Consider the following 11,799-nt stretch of genomic DNA (forward strand, 5'->3'; position numbering starts at 1 on the left):
ACTGATATTTATATTTAATTTATATATAACTGATATTTATATTTAATATATATAACTGATATTTATATTTTATATATATATATATTTATATATATAACTGGTATTTATATTTATATATATATATAACTGATATTTATATTTATATATATATATAACTGATATTTATATTTAATATATATAACTGATATTTATATTTATATATATATAACTGATATTTATATTTAATATATATAACTGATATTTATATTTAATATATATATATAACTGATTTATTTAATATATATAACTGATATTTATATTTATATTTATATATATTATAATTAACTGATATTTATATTTAATATATATGACTGGTATTTATATTTAATTTATATTTTTATATAACTAATATTTAATTCATATTTTTATATATAGCTGATATTTATATTTAATGACCCGTACTGATTCATCAGGTAGAGACATGCTAACACGAGCTCATCAAACACTAGAAGGTCACATGACCCCTGAGACGTCTGTCCTCAGGTGAACTACGGACATGCTAACATGAGCATCCAACACCTCCTTTAAAAGACCTCGGATGATAAAACATAAATGAAGCTGACCAGGTGTGTCCTCCTGTGGACCATCGTTTAAAGGGACGGTGGAGGATTTGGTGTAACACCGCAGTTCAGAACTATGGTGGCCTTTTAAGGGACAGACAACATGAGACTAGAGTTTGGTTTGTCCTCTCTGGGCTCCCGTAGAAACGATCACTATTGAAAACATGGTAATCAACCTCGTATCCAGGTGGGTCTGTAACACTTCCTGTCCCGTCCTCAGGTACGTCCCGTCTCAGGCCGACGTGGCCGTCTTCGAGGCGATCTCGGCGCCGCCCACCGCTGACCTGTGCCACGCCCTCCGCTGGTACAACCACATCAAGTCCTACCAGAACCAGAGGAGCAGGTGAGGACCGTGATGTTATCGAGGGTTCACAGGTGTGTGTGTGTGTGTGTGTGACATCATCAGTGACTCCGCCCCCTCTTGTCAGTCTCCCAGGTGTGAAGAAGCCTCTGGGTCAGTACGGCCCTGCAGGTGTGGCTGACACCACCTCTGGCTCCGCTGCCAAGGACGATGATGAAGACGACGATGATGACGTCGACCTGTTCGGCTCCGACGATGAGGTGACCTCACAGTGATGTCATCGATGACCTCCATCAATCTAGCGTCACGCTTTAAACGTTCCCTGTGTTTCGTCCTGCAGGAAGACGCAGAGGCAGCCAGGCTGAAGGAGCAGCGTCTGGCAGAATACGCCGCCAAGAAGTCAAAGAGTAGGTCACAGTATTGATCACCTCTTCTGACCGTACGACTCTTTATGATGATCAAACATCACCATCTTTCGGCTGACTACCTGATGGACACCTTTTGTTTACCTGAGAGTCTCTGGGTTACTGTGACTGTAAACTCGGACTTGTTTCCATGGTAACTGACCCCTCCCCTTCCTCCTCCTCAGAGCCCACCCTCATCGCCAAATCATCAATCCTATTGGACGTAAAGCCTTGGGACGACGAGACGGACATGTCCAAGCTGGAGGAGTGTGTTCGCAGTATTCAGATGGACGGGCTGGTCTGGGGACAGTGTAAGAATACTACATAGTACCACACTAATACTACACATAATACTACACTAGTACTACATGTGCAAGTAGCTCCAGAGTCAGACTTCAGTTTTAGTGTTATTTAATCAGTAAAATCTTTAATGGATCAGTAATTGATCGATCAGAAACCGATGAGTCTCTGCAGACTTGATGATGATCAATCACACCATCTTTCGACTGAACAAGTGATGTCACATTATGATCTGAAAACGCTGCAGAGAAACAAACTCTGTTAATCGAGTTATTGATTACTGCCCCACTGATCACTAATGATCAATAATTCTCCTGTCCTGCAGCCAAACTGGTGCCCGTCGGTTACGGAATCAAGAAGCTGCAGATCGGCTGTGTGGTCGAAGACGACAAGGTGAGACACTTCACCTGTGTTTACCCCCGGTCTGTGTGTTAACCTGTGTTTACCCCCGGTCTGTGTGTTAACCTGTGTTTACCTGTCTCAGGTGGGCACAGACCTCCTGGAGGAACACATCTCAGCCTTTGAGGACTTTGTTCAGTCGATGGACGTCGCTGCTTTCAACAAGATCTGAAAACAAACATCACGTTAATAAAAAGCACTTCAACACAAAACGGACTCGTGTTTTAAATGAAGTGGGAGGAGCTTAATCTGTTACATTAAAGGAAGTAAATGCCTTCTATTTGTTTGAGAGCTTGTTTCATTTTACAAATTATCAACTTTGAGTTTACATTAGCAGTTATGAGGTAACATTTACTGACACAATGAAGTGTAAATAAAGTATTGATTAAAAATTATTTTAGGAGTCGATTTTTATTTGTCGCTGGGGATCAAACAATGTGATTAGAGGAGTGAGTCTGGGTGCAGTACTCCAGTAGAGAGGGTGCAGTACTCCAGTAGAGAGTCTGGGTGCAGTACTCCAGTAGAGAGTCTGGGTGCAGTACTCCTGTAGAGAGTCTGGGTGCAGTACTCCTGTAGAGAGTCTGGGTGCAGTACTCCAGTAGAGAGTCTGGGTGCAGTACTCCTGTAGAGAGTCTGGGTGCAGTACTCCAGTAGAGAGTCTGGGTGCAGTACTCCTGTAGAGAGTCTGGGTGCAGTACTCCAGTAGAGAGTCTGGGTGCAGTACTCCAGTAGAGAGTCTGGGTGCAGTACTCCAGTAGAGAGTCTGGGTGCAGTACTCCTGTAGAGAGTCTGGGTGCAGTACTCCTGTAGAGAGTCTGGGTCCAGTAGAGAGTCTGGGTGCAGTACTCCAGTAGAGAGGGTGCAGTACTCCAGTAGAGAGTCTGGGTGCAGTACTCCAGTAGAGAGTCTGGGTGCAGTACTCCAGTAGAGAGTCTGGGTGCAGTACTCCAGTAGAGAGTCTGGGTGCAGTACTCCAGTAGAGAGTCTGGGTGCAGTACTCCAGTAGAGAGTCTGGGTGCAGTAGAGAGTCTGGGTGCAGTACTCCTGTAGAGAGTCTGGGTGCAGTGTAGAGAGGGTGCAGTAGAGAGTCTGGGTGCAGTACTCCTGTAGAGAGTCTGGGTGCAGTACTCCTGTAGAGAGTCTGGGTGCAGTACTCCTGTAGAGAGTCTGGGTGCAGTACTCCCTGGGTAGAGAGTCTGGGTGCAGTACTCCTGTAGAGAGTCTGGGTGCAGTACTCCCAGAGAGTCTGGGTGCAGTACTCCTGTAGAGAGTCTGGGTGCAGTACTCCTGTAGAGAGTCTGGGTGCAGTACTCCTGTAGAGAGTCTGGGTGCAGTACTCCAGTAGAGAGTCTGGGTGCAGTACTCCTGTAGAGAGTCTGGGTGCAGTACTCCAGTAGAGAGTCTGGGTGCAGTACTCCAGTACTCCTGTAGAGAGTCTGGGTGCAGTACTCCAGTAGAGAGTCTGGGTGCAGTACTCCAGTAGAGAGTCTGGGTGCAGTACTCCTGTAGAGAGTCTGGGTGCAGTACTCCAGTAGAGAGTCTGGGTGCAGTACTCCAGTAGAGAGGGTGCAGTACTCCAGTAGAGTGGGTGCAGTACTCCTGTAGAGAGTCTGGGTGCAGTACTCCTGTAGAGAGAGTCTGGGTGCAGTACTCCTGTAGAGAGTCTGGGTGCAGTACTCCAGTAGAGAGTCTGGGTGCAGTACTCCTGTAGAGAGTCTGGGTGCAGTACTAGAGAGTCTGGGTGCAGTACTCCTGTAGAGAGTCTGGGTGCAGTACTCCAGTAGAGAGTCTGGGTGCAGTACTCCTGTAGAGAGGGTGCAGTACTCCAGTAGAGAGTCTGGGTGCAGTACTCCAGTAGAGAGTCTGGGTGCAGTACTCCAGTAGAGAGTCTGGGTGCAGTACTCCTGGGTGCAGTCTGGGTGCAGTACTCCAGTAGAGAGTACTCCTGGGTGCTGGGTGCAGTACTCCTGTAGAGAGTCTGGGTGCAGTACTCCTGTAGAGAGTCTGGGTGCAGTACTCCAGTAGAGAGTCTGGGTGCAGTACTCCAGTAGAGAGTCTGGGTGCAGTACTCCTGTAGAGAGTCTGGGTGCAGTACTCCTGTAGAGAGTCTGGGTGCAGCAGTACTACTCCAGTAGAGAGTCTGGGTGCAGTACTCCTGTAGAGAGTCTGGGTGCAGTACTAGAGAGTCTGGGTGCAGTACTCCAGTAGAGAGGGTGCAGTACTCCAGTAGAGAGTCTGGGTGCAGTACTCCTGTAGAGAGTCTGGGTGCAGTACTCCTGTAGAGAGGGTGCAGTACTCCTGTAGAGAGTCTGGGTGCAGTACTCCTGTAGAGAGGGTGCAGTACTCCTGTAGAGAGTCTGGGTGCAGTACTCCAGTAGAGAGTCTGGGTGCAGTACTCCAGTAGAGAGTCTGGGTGCAGTACTCCTGTAGAGAGTCTGGGTGCAGTACTCCTGGGTGCAGAGAGGGTGCAGTACTCCTGTAGAGAGTCTGGGTGCAGTACTCCTGTAGAGAGGGTGCAGTACTCCTGTAGAGAGTCTGGGTGCAGTACTCCGGGTGGCCTGTGGCGGCAGCGCCGCTCGTCTGCCTGAAACCTCGCAGAAGAAGAATCAGACCGGAAACTAAACAAGCGGAGCAGCGCTCGGCGGAAGAACTCTTTACTGTGTGAAGGTAAACAAACCTCCAGCTGAAGGTAAACAAACCTCCAGCTGAAGGTAAACAAACCTCCAGCTGAAGGTAAACAAACCTCCAGCCGGACCCGACCGGTTATCTACTGATCGATATCTGCGGCATGCTGCCGATCAATAAGCTTCTGTAGCAGCGGGCTAACGCTGGCTAGCTGCCTGCTAACGGTTAACGCTAACGCCTGCTAACGGCTAACGCTGGCTAGCTGCCTGCTAACGGCTAACACTAGCTAGCTGCCTGCTAACGGCTAACGCTAGCTAACGGCTAACACTAGCTAGCTGCCTGCTAACGGCTAACGCTAGCTGCCTGCTAACGCTATCATCAGCCGTTAACGGCAGACACGTCACCATGGTTACCGGGTTAACGGACCGGAGCTGCAGACAGAGAGCTCCACGCTGTCAGCCAATCAGAGCGGAGCTGTGCTCTGATTGGCTGACGAGGGCTTATTAGTAATCAATACAGAACATTGATCATATTAGTAATCAATACAGAACAGGTGATTGATCATATTAGTAATCAATACAGAACAGGTGATTGATCATATTAATAATCAATACAGAACAGATGATTGATCATATTAATAATCAATACAGAACAGGTGATTGATCATATTAATAATCAATACAGAACAGGTGATTGATCATATTAGTAATCAATACAGAACATTGATCATATTAGTAATCAATACAGAACAGGTGATTGATCATATTAGTAATCAATACAGAACAGATGATTGATCATATTAATAATCAATACAGAACAGATGATTGATCATATTAATAATCAATACAGAACAGGTGATTGATCATATTAGTAATCAATACAGAACAGGTGATTGATCATATTAGTAATCAATACAGAACAGATGATTGATCATATTAATAATCAATACAGAACAGGTGATTGATCATATTAGTAATCAATACAGAACAGATGATTGATCATATTAATAATCAATACAGAACAGATGATTGATCATATTAGTAATCAATACAGAACATTGATCATATTAGTAATCAATACAGAACAGGTGATTGATCATATTAGTAATCAATACAGAACAGGTGATTGATCATATTAGTAATCAATACAGAACAGGTGATTGATCATATTAGTAATCAATACAGAACAGGTGATTGATCATATTAGTAATCAATACAGAACAGGTGATTGATCATATTAGTAATCAATACAGAACAGGTGATTGATCATATTAGTAATCAATACAGAACAGGTGATTGATCACATTAGTAATACAGAATATAGAATATAAACAGTCCATAATCAATACATCGTTTAATCTGAATATTCTATGATAAGAAAGACTTTAATACATAAACAATAATCTACTATACAAGATACTTATTATTATAATTATTTATCTTTCAGCTTTGTCGCCTCCATTTAAATAAGATAAGATAAAGGATTATCTTATCTTATTTATTTAATTATTTAATTAATTAATTATAATTGATTGTGTTTAATAGAATAAAATTTGGTATTTACGAGTAATAATAATAATTGTTTCACTCATGAATTTAGTTGAAGGTGACTTGGAAACGTTATAAAAATTATTATTAATATACTAATAATGATAATTATTAGTATATTAATAATAATAATTAATATATTGATCCTGTCTTCAGGCTCATGGACTCTCCACCTGAATCTCTCACCTGGTTAGCCGTGGTTACAGCATGGAGCGCTCTCATTGGATGGACGACTCACTGACTGCACTGCCTCCAGGTGAGACGTCATTAACATATCATTTACATATCATTTACATAATTAATGTTAAAGAACCTAAACAAACATGTAATTAATGCTGATGTGAATATTTAAAGTGATGCAAAAACTAATGATGCTATTAACTTATAATAATTCATATCGAATTATATATTAATTCATATAAATGTGTTTCAGATTTCCAGTCAGCAGCAGGATGTCAGACTCCTGTGATGAAGGTAAACAAATCAAACACACTGTCGAGTTATTATGTTTTATATTTAATCCATGACACTATACTGTGTGTGTGTGTGTGTGTGTGTGTGTGTGTGTGTGTGTGTGTGTGTGTGTGTGTGTGTGTGTGTGTGTCAGGTGACCAGAGGAAGGTGGCGTCCACCAGCAGGTGAGTCCACCTGTTGATTAATCTCGTTATCGATCAGAAAATGTTTTAGAATGTTTTAATGTCCCAAAACCAAGTAAAATACCAGGATGTCCAACTACATTCTGACCCACAATCCTTTGCACCTCAGATATATGAGGGTCTCAGTTAAATGTCCATGTGAATTCATTCTGCATGTAGAAGTTCTTACCTTATAAGAGCTGCTGCAGTTTGAACTCAAATTACAAAGAAAAAGAATGAGATCTGGAACGCAGCTAAAACCATCACACGTCCTGAATCCAGATTCCTTCAGCAACCAAACTCTGTTCAGTTTATTCTGAATTTAAAAGAATCATTAAACTCCTCTGTTATATTTTTATCTACATGTTGATAACAACATTTATACAACTTTTACTAAATAAAAAAAGTTTCAAACACCAACCTGAGACAGGTGATCTCTGTAGACAGGTGAGTCTGTAGACAGGTGAGTCTGTGATGATGGTTGATGGTTTCTCTTCAGTTTGTGGAAGCTGTTGAGTTCCCAGGTGTGTTATATTACAGTAAAGACCAGCGGGGCACCTGTGTCACTGCCCCCTGCTGGTCTGGAGGGAACACTCATCATCCTCCACTCATCATCCTCACTTCTTTTAAAGAGTACAACTACATTTTAAGGGTTGAAATGAAGTAGTAGTATATAAAGAAGTACTTGTGATACTGAACTCTGTTTGATGTTTAAGGTTTTTACCCCTCTCTCTGTCTGACAGGATATGGGCAGAGTCTCAGCCAGGTCCGTCCAGGTGTCAGCCCAGCAGACAGGGTTACTGTGGTTACTGCAGAGTCCTCTACAGCAACCTGGACCAGGTGCACCTCATAAAGGCTTCATGTATTCACCTGAATCTGTGCTGCAGTCACATGACCTGAGCTGTCCAATCAGAATTAATGACATCATACCTTCTTCTCTCAGCACCTGTCGAGTCTCAGACACCTGGATTCTGTTCGGGCGTCCTCCCGAGGCTCCAGCACTGTCTCCTCCTCCAGCAGCAGAGGAACCAAACTGACTCTGCTGGAGCGCTTCCTACAGGACGTCCTGAAGTACCACCCGCACCGCTATAATGACCCCAGGTAGCTAAAACAAACACCCCTGAACCGCTATAACGACCCCAGGTAATTAAAACAAACATACCAGCACCGCTACAAGGCACCAGGTGACTAAAACAAACACACCCGCACTGCTATAACGACCCCAGGTAACTAAAACAAACACACCTGAACCGCTACAACGACCCCAGGTAACTAAAACAAACACACCTGAACCGCTATAACGACCCCAGGTAACTAAAACAAACACACCTGAACCGCTACAACAACCCCAGGTAACTAAAACAAACACACCTGAACCAAGTAACTAAAACAAACACACCTGAACCGCTATAACGACCCCAAGTAACTAAAACAAACACACCTGAACCGCTATAACGACCCCAGGTAACTAAAACAAACACACCTGAACCGCTACAACGACCCCAGGTAACTAAAACAAACACACCTGAACCGACCCCAAGTAACTAAAACAAACAACCTGAACCCCAGGTAACTAAAGGTAACTAAAACAAACACACCTGAACCGCTATAACGACCCCAGGTAACTAAAACAAACACACCTGAACCGCTATAACGACCCCAGGTAACTAAAACAAACACACCTGAACCGCTATAACGACTTCAGGTAAGATACATTTTTATCATAAGGTGCGTTTGATACCGTATTTATGTTTGTGTCTCCGTCAGGCCGTCTCACGCTGACCTCCCGTCAGTCTCCGCCCCTCTGTTGCCAAGGGCGGAACTTGACGACTGGCGGTCGCTGGCCACTCGTAAACACCTGTCCAGCTCTGACAAGGGCTCCTGCCAGCCGGCCAATCAGAAGCAAGAGGACCGCACGCACCGCCAATCAGGAGAGGGATTCACTGGGTTGGGGAGTCACGAGAGGCTGTCTGAGCCTATCAGAGAGCAGGAAGAACGAGGGAACATCGGCACAGGGAACACACGGTCATCACAGGCACAAGCCCCGCCCCCACACCAGCAGGCCCCGCCCCTGTCCACAGGAAGGCTCACAGGAAGACCAACAGGAGGAAAACCAGCACCTCCTCGACCTCATCACTGCCCCACAGGAGTCCAGACCCTGGTCCCTGTCCAGACCCTGCTCCCCGGCCCCCCACAGAGCCGAGGCCCTGGCTGAGTTGGCAGAGGGAGAGGAGGGAGGCTCATAAAGAGGAGGCGTTCTCCTCGGACCACTGCGACTCTCTGGACCGGACCATCGAGGAGGTTCGTCTCCAGATGTTCGTCTCCAGATGTTCATCTCCAGATGTTCGTCTCCAGATGTTCGTCTTCAGATGTTCGTCTCCAGATGTTCGTCTTCAGATGTTCATCTTCAGATGTTCGTCTCCAGATGTTCGTCTCCAGATGTTCATCTCCAGATGTTCAGATGTTCATCTTCTCCAGATGTTCGTCTCCAGATGTTCATCTTCAGATGTTCGTCTCCAGATGTTCGTCTCCCGATGTTCGTCTTCAGATGTTCGTCTTCAGATGTTCATCTCCAGATAATCAATATGTTTCTGTTGAACATCAGGTGATCCAGGTGTGTTGTCATGGTGTGACTTCCACTCCCTACCAGCAGGAGGAGACAGAGAGCTTCCACTTCAGCCTTCCCGTCTCCATGGAAACACAGAGTGACGACTGGGACTCACCTGTACAGGTACCTGTTCTCCAGCTGGAGGCGGTTCTAGTAGGTGGGGCTCCGGTGTGACAGATTACATGGTTTTCTGTTGGTTCTGGTTTTACAGAGAGCACAAACACTCGAGGGGACACCTCTCCAGGTGAGCCAAGGGGGGGGGCAGGACCTCAGCTGTCTAATGGATGTTCAAGTGGACCTGGAGGACCAGGTGTACTCGTACCAGCTACACTCCGCCCTCCACAGTGAGCAGCGAACAGGGGGCGGGGCCAGGCAGAACGAGGGCTTCTGGAGTTTGCCGATAGAGGAGGTGTTGCCGGCTCCGGAACATATCCCAGAATCCTTCAGGGGGAAGACCTGGACCCAGATTGAACAGGAGGACGAGGGGAAGGTGGAAAAACTGGTCCGACAGTTCAGACGGGGGAGATTCATCTGCTACTTCGACACCGAGTCTCTGGCCAGGTAATGTATTGTCTCACCTGTACTGATATACTAATAGACTCATCTGTACTGTATACAATGTGACTCACCTGTACTGATGTGTAGACTTAAAGACTCACCTGTACTGTATACAATAGGACTCACCTGTACTGATATAATGTAACATACATAACCAAATGTTTCTTTTTCCTCGCTGTCAGGTACGGTAGGAGGAGCCAAAACAAAGGGCGTGGTGAGAAAAAGGAGGAGGAGCCAGCCAATGGCATCCTGCCGTTGTTGGACTGTGATGACAATGACTCATCGTACGTTAGGAGGAGGAGGACAAAGAGGCGGGCCTTCAGAGTGGCTTCCAGGTGTCAGGTAAGAACGACGTACAGTTCTCTGTCAGTTTTTATTGGAAGTTGGTGTCTCCATCACCAGTGTTTGTTCCTTCAGGTCGTCAAAGTCAGTCACAGCACTCAGACGATCCGATTGGTCGTCCCAGCCGTCCGTGAACCAGCCTCGGAGGCCCCGCCCACTAGTGTCCCTACAGCCAATCAGGATGCAGCAGAGAGGACTCCTGAAGTGCAGACGTGGTGCTGCCTCCCTCCGTCGTATTCAAATATCGTCACACCTCTGCAGCCTCGCACCTCCCTGGTCTACCTGCTCTGCTCCCCCTCAGGCTCCGCCCACACCTACACACCTGCGCAAGGCTCCGCCCTCAAACGCTGTAGGAAGAAGAGGCGTCCGTTGGACCCTCAGGGGTTAAAAGTCAAATACAAACAACTTCCTGTCAGGTTCTACGACCCCAGCAGCAACCGCATCCTGAAGAAAGCCCCTAAAGGCTTCGCCCCCTCCAGCCCCCCCCGCCGTGCGTCCGTCAGCTGTTCAGAAGTCTGAGTCTGGACCTGAACGCAGACAGACCGCCAGGGGAGGAGGCCGCAGGGTCCTCCAGGGTCAAAGGTCAGAGGTCATCAGGCACGCCCTTCAGACATGCCAAAAGTTTCAATGTGAGCACACTCAGTAGGGACTCAGCAAAGACTGACGAACAAGACACAGTCAGGAGGCGGAGCAAGACATCTCAAGCCCCTCCCCCTCACATCAGGTCAGAGCGGGGGAGGGGGGGGAGGAGGGACAGGACAGATCCCCCCCCCTCCAAGATACGAACCAGGGCTCAATCCACCCTCCCACAGCCCAGGAGGGAAGGCCTACGTCGGGCAGGACCCGGCGGTAAAGTCCCCTATCACCCTCCGTCACCCCGCCGGGGGAGGGGCCGCAGGGGGCAGGGCTACGAGAGGGGGCGGAGGTAGCAGGACAGGTATCCTGTTCATGTAGCACCTGTTCAGGAGCAGGACACCTGTTCATGTAACGGGACACCTGTTCATGAAGCACCTGTTCATGATTAGGACACCTGTTCATGTAACGGGACACCTGTTCATGTAACGGGACACCTGTTCATGAAGCACCTGTTCATGATTAGGACACCTGTTCATGTAACGGGACACCTGTTCATGTAACGGGACACCTGTTCATGATCAGGTCCACTTGTTGTAATGACGTAAAAATGTAATTTTACGTTACTTTTGATTTATATTTTTTTATTTAATTAAATATTAAAGTGAAATAAATCATGAGAATTTAAATTTGCACACAAATAGAAAAAGAAACTGGAAGTTGATGAACTTATTTTATTATAATGTCGGCAGCTATACGTTTCTGTAACTCTAAACACACCTGGTCAGGTGGGACCTGCCTCTTCTTCAGGTACTGTTGTTTGATTTTTTTATACCTTTACACTCTGGTGTTTATTTAAATATCAATAAGTTAGTGTTGAATAAACAACTTTTATAACCTGAACACGA

The 11,799-nt window shown here is 45.9% G+C and overlaps 2 protein-coding genes across 2 annotated transcripts in view; both read left to right on the plus strand.

Annotated features, from left to right (window-relative positions):
* eef1b2 (eukaryotic translation elongation factor 1 beta 2) overlaps nt 1-2,398 on the plus strand; it is a 3,231-nt gene extending 833 nt beyond the window's left edge. The window contains exons 2-7 of the mRNA XM_054623527.1: nt 820-942; nt 1,028-1,160; nt 1,241-1,307; nt 1,490-1,615; nt 1,930-1,997; nt 2,089-2,398. Of these exons, the coding sequence (XP_054479502.1) occupies nt 820-942; nt 1,028-1,160; nt 1,241-1,307; nt 1,490-1,615; nt 1,930-1,997; nt 2,089-2,175 (604 nt within the window). The 3' untranslated portion in view covers nt 2,176-2,398. The remainder of the gene's footprint in view (nt 1-819; nt 943-1,027; nt 1,161-1,240; nt 1,308-1,489; nt 1,616-1,929; nt 1,998-2,088) is intronic.
* A 2,216-nt stretch (nt 2,399-4,614) lies between these two features.
* zdbf2 (zinc finger, DBF-type containing 2) lies at nt 4,615-11,794 on the plus strand. The gene is given in 13 exon segments (XM_054623532.1): nt 4,615-4,670; nt 6,332-6,431; nt 6,609-6,649; nt 6,783-6,813; nt 7,554-7,650; nt 7,754-7,911; nt 8,578-9,018; nt 9,021-9,111; nt 9,416-9,541; nt 9,630-9,979; nt 10,159-10,318; nt 10,394-10,808; nt 10,811-11,794. Coding segments are annotated over 11 exon segments (2,328 nt in total). The 5' UTR covers nt 4,615-4,670; nt 6,332-6,431; nt 6,609-6,627; the 3' UTR covers nt 11,248-11,794.
* The last annotated feature ends 5 nt before the right edge of the window (nt 11,795-11,799 follow it).

This window comes from Anoplopoma fimbria, chromosome 22 (genome assembly GCF_027596085.1).
Source record: "Anoplopoma fimbria isolate UVic2021 breed Golden Eagle Sablefish chromosome 22, Afim_UVic_2022, whole genome shotgun sequence".
Taxonomy (NCBI): Eukaryota; Metazoa; Chordata; class Actinopteri; order Perciformes; family Anoplopomatidae; genus Anoplopoma; species Anoplopoma fimbria.